General features: G+C 46.2%; 1 protein-coding gene across 2 annotated transcripts; it reads right to left on the reverse strand.

Annotated features, from left to right (window-relative positions):
* Window positions 1–798: 798 nt before the first annotated feature.
* On the reverse strand, window positions 799–6,385 carry TMEM275 (transmembrane protein 275). 2 transcript variants are annotated; one of them, XM_088536305.1, is made up of 2 exons: window positions 6,267–6,385; window positions 799–2,298 (listed from the first exon to the last, which is right to left on the reverse strand). In XM_088536305.1, the coding sequence occupies exon 2, from the start codon at window positions 2,205–2,207 to the stop codon at window positions 1,659–1,661; it is 549 nt and encodes a 182-aa protein (XP_088392431.1). In that variant the 5' UTR covers window positions 2,208–2,298; window positions 6,267–6,385; the 3' UTR covers window positions 799–1,658. The 2 variants fall into 2 exon arrangements, with proteins under 2 accessions (XP_088392431.1, XP_088392436.1); XM_088536310.1 differs by lacking the exon at window positions 6,267–6,385 and adding an exon at window positions 4,357–4,436.
* Window positions 6,386–12,080: the final 5,695 nt, after the last annotated feature.

The raw sequence follows: 12,080 nt of genomic DNA on the forward strand, positions 1-12,080 counted from the left end.
GGCAAAAATCCTGGGAGCCTTTTGCTCAGCATAGCAGCTCCCATGCCGTTACTTAACCCAGCACACCAGCCATGCCTCAGCTGCAGCTTGGCCCTGGACAGGTCTGCTGGTGGTCCAGGGAAGCCTGGAGCACATCACAGCCTTTTCCTCTCCTCCAGCACCCACCTTCAGCCCTTCTTTGTCTCTCTGCACCCATCTCTCTCCTAGCTAAAGTCCTGGGGCTATGTTGGCATCCACTCAGCAAAGCACTATGGTGGGTGGAATAGGAGGCTGGCTGACCTGGACAATGTTGCCTTCCTCTCACTGGAAGGGACATGCGGTAACCTAGGAAAGAGATAACTGAAGGAGAAATGACAACGGCCGCTGAAATGGCGAGGGCCTTAGGAAGGAACAGGCTGCTCACTGCCCCTTCTAATCTAAGAACTTGGGGCCTTGAAGAGGCAGGCTGAAAATAAAAGAGAAAGAAGAATCTTTAGAGTCTCTGAAGCTGTAAGCATCCATGCTACAGGATCATATAGGACCCTACAGGGTCAGAGAAAAGACTTTAGCATATCACCTTCTTACTAGCTAGTGGTTGCCTGGGGAAAAGCCTTCATAAGGGTAGTTCTTCTGATTGGTACCCTGCTTCCAGTGCATGGTGGTTCTGAGACAGAGGTGATGTCTTGACATTAAGTAGCTCCTGACAAATTCTTCCATGCTTTGCAAGCCTATAAAAATGCTTAGTAGCTAGTTTCTTGCAGCAAGAAGTTCCATACCTGGTTGCCCACCATGTGTGATGGATCTCACAGCCACTTCAGGGAAGGAAATACGGTCAACATCTTCCAGCACAACTGCATTAAAGCCTAAGCAGTTATTTGTACCCTCCAGGCCAGACTTCCACAGAAAGATGCAAAGGAGGCTGCATCTAGTTCCTCCCAAACCCTCAGGGCTTCTGATCTCTGGCCACCTCAGGAGCTTTCCCCAAGGATTCAGTCTAGCTGATCTTCTAATATACACAGTGCACTGAGCAGCCCTGCTACAACCCTCTTGACCAAGAAAAGAGGAAAATACCTGTGCCAAATGCAGCCTGGTGATTCATTGTCTCTGTAATGGTGGCACGATCACCCAAATGAAGGTGAGATGAGGCAAGGACTTTTAAAAAGGAGGGGAAATTGTTTGCCCTGCTTTTTCAATAGCAAACACATACATTTTGTCCCTGCTGCCAAAAAGCCCAGCACTAAAATGCTGAAATCTTGACTGAGTGGCAGCAAGCTATAATTTACAGCATTCCTGCTTCTATTACGTTGGAGAATTGCTTCACTTCTGAAACGAAAGAGCTGTTATTTGTCATTCTTGCACAGCCCCTCTTTGAGTCCTTACACTTTTACCTTATGCTTAACAAAATTTATTCCCCTCATTAAATCTGGTCCCCTGAAAAGCCAGTCTTTTCCCAAGAAGAGAGCAACATCCTGCTCCGGTATCATCATTAACAATTTTCTTTATAAAACCATGAGATGGACATGTTCCTCTCAGCAAAAATCTGGAATTGCCTTGCGACTGCATCCACTTTCCTCAAATTGACTTGGAGAAGCCCGTGTGCTGGCTTTTCCTAAGCACCATCCTCGTGCCTCTGAACAACAGCTTCCAGCCCATCCCTGCAGCATCCGTGAGGCCTGTGTTTAGGATGTGGCCAGGTCCCTGGGCAAGTTGAGCTGTATCGCCTCTGCTCCCGTTGTGTACTTGGCCACTGGCCCGTTGCCTTCCATGGTGAAGAGCTTGCAGGTCTTCGCATTCTCGTGGACCGGTGTGGACTTTTTTGAGGAGATAGGGGAATTTGTGGGGCTCAGCTGAACAGCTGTGGTGTCCTGCACTGTGTGCTCACTAGTTTCAATTTCAAAGGCTGTGTTCCCAGGTTTGATGAGCCCGATGTTGGAACCTGGTTTGGATTTCCTGGCCCCGTGAGCTGGAGGCCTCCGGCTGCAAATGCAGCAGGCACCAAAGAATGTGAAGGCCACCACCAGCAAGATGGGTCCAATGATGATGGGGGGGTTGTTCACAGGGAGGAAGGTCCCAAAGGCAAACGCTCCCACTAACGTGATGTTGATCCCTGCTAGCATGATGCAAAGTCCACATGCGCAGCAGAGAGCAGGGGAGGGGAGGCCCTGAGGTCGCGTCTTTTTCTGACTGGGCTTCTGGGACAAAGATGCACTGCTCTTTTCACTGAACATCTTGAGCTGAGTCTCGGAGGCCACCTCGATCCTCACTGGATAAGTGCTGTATGGAGAAGGCTAGCGCTGGTCTCTCACTGCCTGGAAATTCCTGGAAAGAAACCACAGCATACAATCATTAAACAGAACAAAGGCATCTTCCCACCACCCCTCAGGGTCACCAAGATTTCCAGGTCTGATATTAAATAAATACAAACCCAAACCTGATTTCAAGTTCTCCCCATCATTGGTGTCACATGCAGTCAGCCACAGACTGAAGATCTCAGTCCCCTTCATCATCTAGATGGATGAAGCCCAACTGAATTTGAGCATGGAATGGCCAGATCCTAGGCTGACCTTTTCCTGGAGTCTAAGCTACAGTCCAGTACTATCCAAAATAACATCAGGTCCCAGCACTGCTCTGAAGATCATTACGCTGTCAAAGTGAGCCTAATATACTGCTGGACAGATAAGGTAAGAAAATGCATCAGAAAGTGGAAATCTTTGCTCCATGTTTTAGTTGTCTGGTGACTGAAGCTAGTCACTGAGGCTGCCTTTCTAGCCAGCAGAGAAAAAAAAGGCCTTCCATTGCTCAGATCATGATTCAGACCATCCTACAAAGATGTCCAGAATTGGTGTACTAAATACTTTGAATTAGCGCACAGAGTACTTGGATGACTTAAGCAGTCAACTGTTAGATGTTCACCAAGATGAACTCCATCCACAAAAAATGAATGAGTTGCCATCAGTCAAGAACTGAGTTGGGAGCATTTGTAGGTTCTCTACATCATGCTTCCTCATCTGGTGCAATCACAGGATAGAGGGGGGCAGAGAAGCTTGTTTGACTCAGAAAGTGCAAAACCAAACTTCTGCAAGGTCCATGTACAAGCAACAGTGTCTTCTGCTTGTGGGTCTCAGATTATTGAAATGGTAGATAAAGCTGGAAGGGAATCTGTGGGAATCAACCTTTTTCTAGGATCTGCTCTGGGAATACATATCCATGGATGACAATAGCAAAATGTCCACAGATTAGGTTGTGGATGTGACAGGACTTGGCTTTGTGTGTGTAGTATTTCATCGGCAAGTCACATTGCCAGAAGTTTGGTGGTGATGCCTCTGATTTTAAAGGCAGAAAAGCAGTGACTTCCCAGGCAAGCAGTCACAGTCTCCTCTCCCGTACACCTCTGCTCAGCTTGACTTGTTTTCTGCTGTCAAATCATTTTTATAAAGGTTACAGTGGGAAAACTGATACAACACAGCTTTCTACTGCAAGAGCCAAGAACCACCGCTGTGCTATTAACACTCTGTAGCCACTGAATCAAAGACAAAATCCAGCACCCTGCAAAATGCCAGGGGGATCAGCCAGGCATGTTCAACAGGTTTCCCAGGGTATACAGTTTTCCCACACACACCCAGTGGCAGCAAAACTGCTGCTCTATCCAGCATCTCCTTTCCTTTCCTTTGCCTTGGGCTTTTGTTTAGACCCAAGTGCAAAGGAGCAGTGAACTTTCAGGGAAGCTCCTATTCAGTGAGACATCAGCTGGAGCAGATGGGAAAGAGTGAAGCCTTCCTGGTCTGCAGGTATCTGATCAGGAAGGATCCTCTCTGCAGACAAGGATTCTTTGGGAGAAGTGGGCGTGTGTGAGAGAGAAAAAGGACCTTTTCTCCACTAGCAAAAGAAGCACGTGAGAGTCTGTCTGACTGTGTTTCTTTTGTTCTGCATGGATCAGTAGCAAGACCCCTCTGGATTAGAGGCATGCATGCACACCTGCACAGTTTCCTCACCCTAGATAGCAATGAATCTTCAGAGCCTGAATCTTGAGGGTACTGAGACTGCAAATACCTCTGTGGAGCTTTGCCCCTCGATATGCCCTGCGCAGAGCATGTTTGGCAGGGAACCGTGGGGCTTCTGCTGCTTAAATCCTTATCACAAATGCACCCAGTTTGCTCAGTCCTCAGCACTCCCCTGCTTCCAGTCTGCAAGAATTCCCTCCTGTGGGAGAAACACAACGGGTTTGCAGCTCCTTCAACCTAAAGGGCCTCCAAGGGGACAAATAGACAAGCAGGCTGGCTCTGCTCCCAGGAAATTCAGAGACCCAAGGTCATGCTCACACTGAGATTTTTCAAGACAAGTTTCAACTTGATGCCCATCACATATGTCAGCGACCACCTGTAGTTACTCCAAAGAGGCCACATTGGCTTCTGGCTGCCCTCAAAGCTGCAGCAATAACACCCATCACACCCATATCTCATTTCTCTGCCTGGCAAAATGTGTTTGCAGTTACAGCTCCCTGCGTGTGTGGGGTTGCACACACAAGCCCTCCCCGAAGCTCCCCAGGCTCTAACAGGGGAGCAGGGGGACAGGGGGGCCTGTTTGGGCAGAGCAGGATCGGAGCAGCTGGTCTCAAATACAGCTCGTCCCAACAGATAAAAGGGAACCACAGATCTACTCTGAATAAAAGATGTGAGAAAAATGACCCAGCCAGGCTCTAGCGGGGCAGAGTCACCACCAGCTTCCTTGGCATTTATGGACCCCAGAAGCTGGGCAGGATCAGATCTACTGCATGGAAACAAGATTTTCCCCTTCCAAATGATGCACCTAAATCAGCCCTGGTGTCTCCACACCTGTTTAGAGGCAAGTATACCCTTTCTACAGCTTTACCATGCGGGCTCTGGCCATGCTATGCCCAAGACAAAGCTTAATTCTGACCCTTTTTGCCTGGGTCACCAGACCCTTCATTGATGGAGAGCACTATGGCAGCTATTACTAAGTTCAGAAAATCTAGGGCCACCTTGCATGACATAAGAGCCTTTCCTGTAAGCGTGGGACCACCTTGAAAGACAGCACCTCTGTCACAGGGCTAGGAAATAACCTGCCCAAGCAACGCAGTGTGACTAAAAGTAAAGCTATAAGGCAGTGGCTTGGGCTGGGATCATTTAGAAAGTAGATCACTGTTTGATCCCATCTTGATTTCCATGTAAAGCAGAAGGGATTATACACAGAGGAGATTTCAAAATGCTGGGAAACTAAAGGAAAATGGGATGAAAAAGCCGGGAAAGTAATGGAGAAAGCAAAAAGAATCCCAAAGCCCAATGACGCTCTTTGAGCATTCTTTAAGTGATAAGATCCTGGAACATTAAGCCTGTCCTTATTCTAATTGCCACATGCAACAGAAGCATCTTTATTCACCTGAAGTCTATCAATAACTAGAGCACAGGAAGATGCTGGGAGAAGAGGAGCCTTCCCTGCCTGATCCCCTTCACAGTCACAAGAAATCACTGTAGATCAGCTTCCACTACTGACCTGCCTGAGGATATTTGACCGCTTTACCTTCCTGCTTCCACTTCAGATAAGTTAGCCCGTTCAAACATGACCAACTTTCTTTTCAGACGTATTAACCTGTCTAAAATAACCGACTTTATTTCCCTTGATAGAGGAAAAAATTCTTCTCCTTGAACACTCAATGTTAAAAGGTTTCTCTTATTACTGTTCTAGGATGGAGAAAGGAAGAGTCTAGGATTCTACTCCAAACAACATTTCAGCTTGAAATGCATTAGTGTCAAGTACTGCTACAGAAAGAAAAAGAAAAAAAGGGCATATTCAAGATATAGTGGTGCAGAGTCAGAGGCTATAATGATTCTTTCGGGGCACAGACAGTTTTCCATTCATGGCTCTGCAAGAGTTTCCCGAGCTCCAAGCGCACACTGACATATGAGGGCAGTATTTTAGGAGCATTACTGAAAGCCCCAGCAGCAGGACTGTGCATAGCTACGCACGCTCCTCTCACTTGCAGCGAGGGGTTTTTTCCTTCTACACCATCCTGCCTCTGCTGAACAACCAAAATGTTTGACAGACCCCACGAGCTGCCTTTCTGCAGACACGATGGCCCAGGAAAATAACGACAGTGATCAGCAAACAGAAATTGCAGCCAGGCAGCTACGAGCACCCCCTGCACACAGACACACACACGTAGGCACTCTTTAGCTATCAGACTCGAGACTTTTTTCCAGGCAAAGTGCTGGGAAACTCTTTGGATGGGCTGGAGAGAGCATCCATGCCTGGAAAGGGAAGACACTTACGTGAGCTGCAGCACAGAGCCGGGCGAAGGAGAGAAGAGGTGCCCGGTGTCCTGGGGAGCTCCCCCTTCACCTCTCATTTAGCGATGACCAAACCACGGCCAGCTCCGCAGCACCGGGACCGGGAAGCCCGGCTGGAAGGGGAGGGATTCCACATGCCTCCTTCCCTCTCTTCAGGAAGCTCCGGAAACTTTGTGCAGGTGCCAGGCAAGCCCCCGGCAGCCCCATAGGGAGCTCAGCAGGCTGTGTGTGAGCTTGGCCCCGTCCTGCCCCTCCGAGGATGCTGCTCTCCTTAGGCAGAAGGAGATTCACGCAGAGCATCCCTGCCCCGGTGCATCCTTTCTTCCTGCCTCCTCCTCTTCCAGCCCCAGATCCCCAGCAAGGTGCAGCTCTGCGGAGGGCAGCACCGTTCGCTGCTGCCTCCCCCGGGGTCCTGCAGGCTCCCACGCTCTCCCCGTACCTTCTTTTTATTCTTCCTTCCCTACTTCAAGGCTGCAACTCCCGCCCCTTTGGATGACAGAGGTGCCCGAAGCAGAACAGCCCCTTTTTCTCTTGGAGAGAAAAATCACGGAGTCTCTCTCCACTAGAGGCAGCCCCGAGCTTTCCTCCAGCATCCCCATCCCTGCCTTTCGGTGCTGAGAACAAAGCGCCAGCCAAGGGAAGGCAGGAAGAAGGAAAAACACCACCAAATAGCAAGAAATAACATCCAGGCATTCAATGTGCTGCATGCAGGAAGGGATTGCAAACACTGTTAGCAGGACTTGAAAAGATTTGAAATGCTTGAACAAGTGAGAAGAAAATCACTAGTGACCGAATCCTTTTGCAATCCTAGAAAGATGCAAGAGTAACTCCTTGCCAGATATTAGGCAATGAGATGTGCTAAGAGAGACCTCTGGGAGATAGAAACACTCAGAGTGTGGGAGTCAGCAAATTCGGATAAACATCCTCAGACGAAAAGCAATGTTTTAGCACGGCAAACAAGCCTCAGATATAGCTGAAGATGCTAATGGTGATGCTATAAAAATGTGTCCTGATGATGGTCCTGCTGCAATATCGAAGCCAAGACCTTGGCTGATATTAAGAAGTCAGCTACTGAGTATCTGCATAGCTGGTGACTACAGGGAACAAGGCAAAATGCAGGTTATGCACCGAATGGCGCAGGGTTTGTCGTTCCTCAGCTTAAGCAGTGCAGACACTCACATGCCATCATCTACTCTCCAAGCCTGCACTGCTGTAACTACCCAAGGTGCTGCTGGTGATGACTGAACTCAGCAGCACCTCTTCAGCTCGTTGCAGAAGAATCCTCTCAGGATCAGGACAGAGCTGATCTCACACAAATCATGCTCCCCAGTTACAAGTGACCAATTTCATGCTCTCTACAGAGGGAAAAGAAAAAATAACATAGAGATGGAGAAAAGCAAAAGTCAAAGAAGAAGAAACCACTGAAAAGGAATGAGCATTTACTTCTCCTCTCCTCTTTTAATATATGGCAGGATCTTCTACTGCATCACATTGCATTTCACCTTACAGGGTACCTACTAAAATATCAGCAAAAACAAGCTTTGCAGAAATCTGGGTTCAGCCCCAGCTTGGGAGGAAGATAACTCTGTTCTGCTCCATTTGGGCAGTGCTAGCAGCCCACCACGTGCCTTGGGCTAGAAGATCAGAGGATATCACAGAAGTGGTGCTGATAGACACACTGACTGCCTGGGCTTATAGAAAGAGCCGACAGGGAAATCTCATTGCAGATTCTTCCAGAGATGCAGAATCTTCTCTAGGGATTCCCTCGGTAACATCAAGTTCAAAATAGCTCAGAGTACTCATCCCTGCTAGAAAAATGATGGAAAAGTGCACTATTACTTAGGCTTTCTGCACGCAAAGTCTCCCTGTGGCACATCTCAGAGAAACAGTTCTCAGTGGGGCAGAACTGGTGTCTGGTGTTTGCTGGTGGGTGCTGGGTGGAAGCTGGAGTGCTTGAACTCATTCTTGGTGAGAACACATGGAGCTTCACGGAAATGGCCCTATAAGCCTTATTTATTCAAAAGAGAGGTTGTCGGATTGAAAGAGACCTACAGGGTCATTGATTCAAGCCCCTTGGCATAATAGCTTTCATAAAGTGCTCAGGCTCCAAAGGGGGCCAATTAACACCAAGTGACCTATGAGCCATTACTTAGCTGCACAAGGCAGCAATGAGACAAGCTGCGTCCACCTCAGGGTTTTTCTTGGCTGTTACATGACTCTCCATCACACTTCCTTTTCAATGGTTCATAAAGCCAATAAAAAGGGAAAAATCTCTACTGAGACATTATATATTTAGGGTTCCACTGAAGCAAAATTTCTGAGTTTGGCACATGTGACCCAGACAAACTGGCAGGATGCATTTTTTTTTTTTTAAATACTAGTTTAAGAACAAAAGTTAAAGGTGGCTAGATTTTTCCACTTAGGTATAAGTCAAAACAGAATCACTGCTTTGCTGGGCAAGTCCAGTTCTGATCCTACCTTTATTTGGGTAAATATAAAATGTCAGTTTACTACCAGGCATGGAGTTTCAACAGCAGAACAAAGATCACATGCCCACAGCTTTGCAAACAGATGGAAAGGATTCTCCAGAGGACAAAAAGAAAGTGGGCAAGACAAGGAAAATCCTCTCAGAAATTTCAAAGTGTTGTGGCTGGGGCCAACATGGGGGCGAAACTGCATGGAGAACAGTCCCCATTCCCATGAGAGCAGCAGCAGCATGCAGACAGCCCAATTTCTGAATGCATCAAGAGCAAAAGCAGCAGTCTGCAGTGCTGACCACTGAACCACACTCATCACAAAGGGAGGCATGTGTGGGAGACAAAGAAAGCCTAGAAATTTATGGTCCAATAAGATCATTAGACAAAGGTCACCACAGAAATGTACCCCTGCTGATTTCCATGAGGCTTCTAGAGAAAGCACCTGTCTGCATTTACATTTTAATTGCCTCTTACAGAAAGGAAATGCCAGGAATCTGCTATTGCTCTGAGACCGTTCTAAATACCACTGCACCTGTCTAAAAGTTTGTACTATAGCAAGATCCAACTCTATCTCATGGCTTAGGGCTCAGCTCAGTCTTGGCAATTGAGAAGAGGACAAGACCAATTCCTGCAGTAATGTTTACCTGTCTATAAAATCATGTTCTAGTATGAAGGAGGTGAAAAGGAAAATACTACCTGTCATTCCAAGAGGCTGCTGAGAGATCACTGTGCAGATCAGCCATAAAGGAAACATGTCCTTGCACAGGGTGTGAAGTCACAGGACCCTGCCATGGAGTCCAACACTGCAAATGGATTTGGTCCCAGACAGCCACCACCGCACCTGCCAAACAACACATCAGACACAATCTTGAAGAAACTGAAATCGTAAGCTGGGACATTGCTGGGTAGGCTAGGACTTACATCAGGAGAGGTGTAAGGAGTTGTCTTTAAGTCACATTGCTTGGAATTGGTGCCTGGAAAAGAACAGATCTAAGCTAGACAGTGCCATCATCTTGACTTCCAGATTTCCATCCGGATCTGATTATACCTTTGCCTTCTCTCTCTCCCTCTATTCATATAATCTATTTTCCCAGCTTTTTTTTCCTCTATAAAGAACATAGAGAATCCTTTTCCCCTCCACCCAAGCAACATGAGGCTTCCAGATTTTCAAACAAGTTTCTTCTCCTTCCCAAGGAACCTTCATAAAATTACTGAAAGATTAAGAAAGTTAACAGACCATATCCTTGTATCTTCTACTTGTTGAGGAAACATCTGTGCTAATGACTGTCCAGTTACACAAGCAGTACAGTAATTTTTTATGAAGCTTCCTCAAACAGCAGGAAATTAATGGGTCAGTTATCAGCAAGGCATACATATTTTTTTAACTACCTTGCGGGGAACTCGTCTCTCCTGTGTTTAATTCTCAAAGATTCCCTCTGGTAAACTAATTAGAAAGCAGCTTCATTTGAAGACCAAGCCTAAAGTTATGTGGCTTTTCTCTCCTAGGATACAAAACCTAGTTGTCAGTTGTTAGTGTATGTTCTCCTCTGACAAACTTCAGGCCTCTCCAGAGTGGACCAAAGCACAGCTGATCTGGAAGAGAGAAAAGGTACAGCATGCATATGAGCAGCTCCAAGTCATCATTTTAAGTGTCATTCATCAGAGAGCTTGGTATTGCATCTTCTTCTCTAAAAGATATACCGGTAGACATTTTAACTGAAGACCTATTGCACCTCGTGAACTGAAACTAGGGTATATGTTATGATACAATAATATTTCTCTTACTTCTCCCTGCTTTTTCAGGCAGAAAACAAATACTTTTGATCTGCATTTGAGTTGCTAGAGTAATTAACCACCTCAGTGGGGTAGAGTCATGGTAGTGAAATCTTAATCCAGAGAAGCACTAAAAATTGGGCTTACTTCTAGGTCTCTACACTGGCCTATTGACTTTAGTCAATCGCTCATAAGCTTAAAGATTTATATGTAGTTTCTAGGGTCCATGCCTTCATTGGAGAAAGCAGAAGTCACAAAACCCAGTGATGTATATGTACATATGGATGTTAGCTTTCTATATCATAACTTAACCATTTTCTACAATATGCCTGTTCAACCTGTCTGGACTTTGGAGACCCAAACACCTTTAGAACAGATCTGATGCGGCTTGGTGAGTCTACAAGGAGAGACTTGATTTATACATTACATCGTCCCACCCACTGATCCACAGACACCAAGTGGCTTTCGTAGGTTTTAGAACAGTGATACACGATAGACATATTTTTGCTTTCAAAAGCATGATCCAGAGCAGGAAAAAAAAAATCCCATGAGAATTAAGGGAGATCTGTGGCAATCCGTACACGATTAATCAAGCAGGCTTTGGCCTAAAAGCTTCAGTAGAGATTGGCAGTGTGGTAGTAATTCCTTGCAGAGTTTTATTTCATAGCACTAGAACAGAGTATCAAGGAAACAGAACAAAATACAACATGCATCCAGTGTCCTGAAGACCAAATCATGAGATAACCAAAGCAGGAGTTCAGATTAAGGACAATCCAGGGAAGACGGACTGTCCGGTACCGTTGCTGTGGGAAACTCTTAGTGCTGCCGCAAACTTCTGGAAACAACCACAGGACCTAATACTGACAGGGTCAATTTGCAACAGTTTTCTGAACCAAGCAAGAGAGACACTGCCCCCAAAATCCTGCAATGTGTCTAGGTTTAGGATGAATGTGTTGCTGTCTTTCCCCAAACTCTTGGCCTGCTAAAAGAACAGTTAAGGAAGAGAAAAATGAATAAATAAACTCAACAATGAGACCTTGGATGGGTGTTTCTGAGGCTGTTTACAGGAAGAAAAGTCTTCTCTGAACACAAGGTTCCTCCCAGCTCTCGCATATGCTCCTGATTTGAGCATTAATTATTTTTTTAATACAGTTGTGGGGTATGGAGGCATTCCCCCCTGCTTTCTGGAGACTGTTAAAAGGAGTCCAGTCACAACTACTGATTCAATAAATATAGTAATTCAGTGACTATCCCTATCTGTCAGTCTTTAAATAATAAAGCCTGTCCCTATCTCACACCTCCTTTCTGCTCCTTCAGCAAGATTTTTAGCCATCATCTTGCTGCCATCCTCTATATTTTGCAATGGATGCAGTTTTATGCAGTGTGGGTTGGAAAAGAACTCAAGGTTTTCTGCTCACTGCTGGAGCCCATATAACACCCACTCATCTCAGTAGGAAATGCTCTGTGCCTCGCAGAAAGAGCAAAAAGCCAAACTAGTGAATATTTGTGTTTCTCCTGCAGCTCTGTATGCATTTGCGGCTTGTTC

This window comes from Tinamus guttatus, unplaced genomic scaffold (genome assembly GCF_059628265.1).
Source record: "Tinamus guttatus ecotype Peru unplaced genomic scaffold, ASM5962826v1 Tinamus_guttatus_pri_ptg000044l, whole genome shotgun sequence".
Classification (NCBI taxonomy): Eukaryota; Metazoa; Chordata; class Aves; order Tinamiformes; family Tinamidae; genus Tinamus; species Tinamus guttatus.

What these genes read in the sequence shown, in the direction of transcription:
- TMEM275 (XM_088536305.1), bottom strand. Translation starts at nt 2,207, where the DNA reads ATGTTCAGTGAAAAGAGCAGTGCATCTTTGTCCCAGAAGCCCAGTCAG.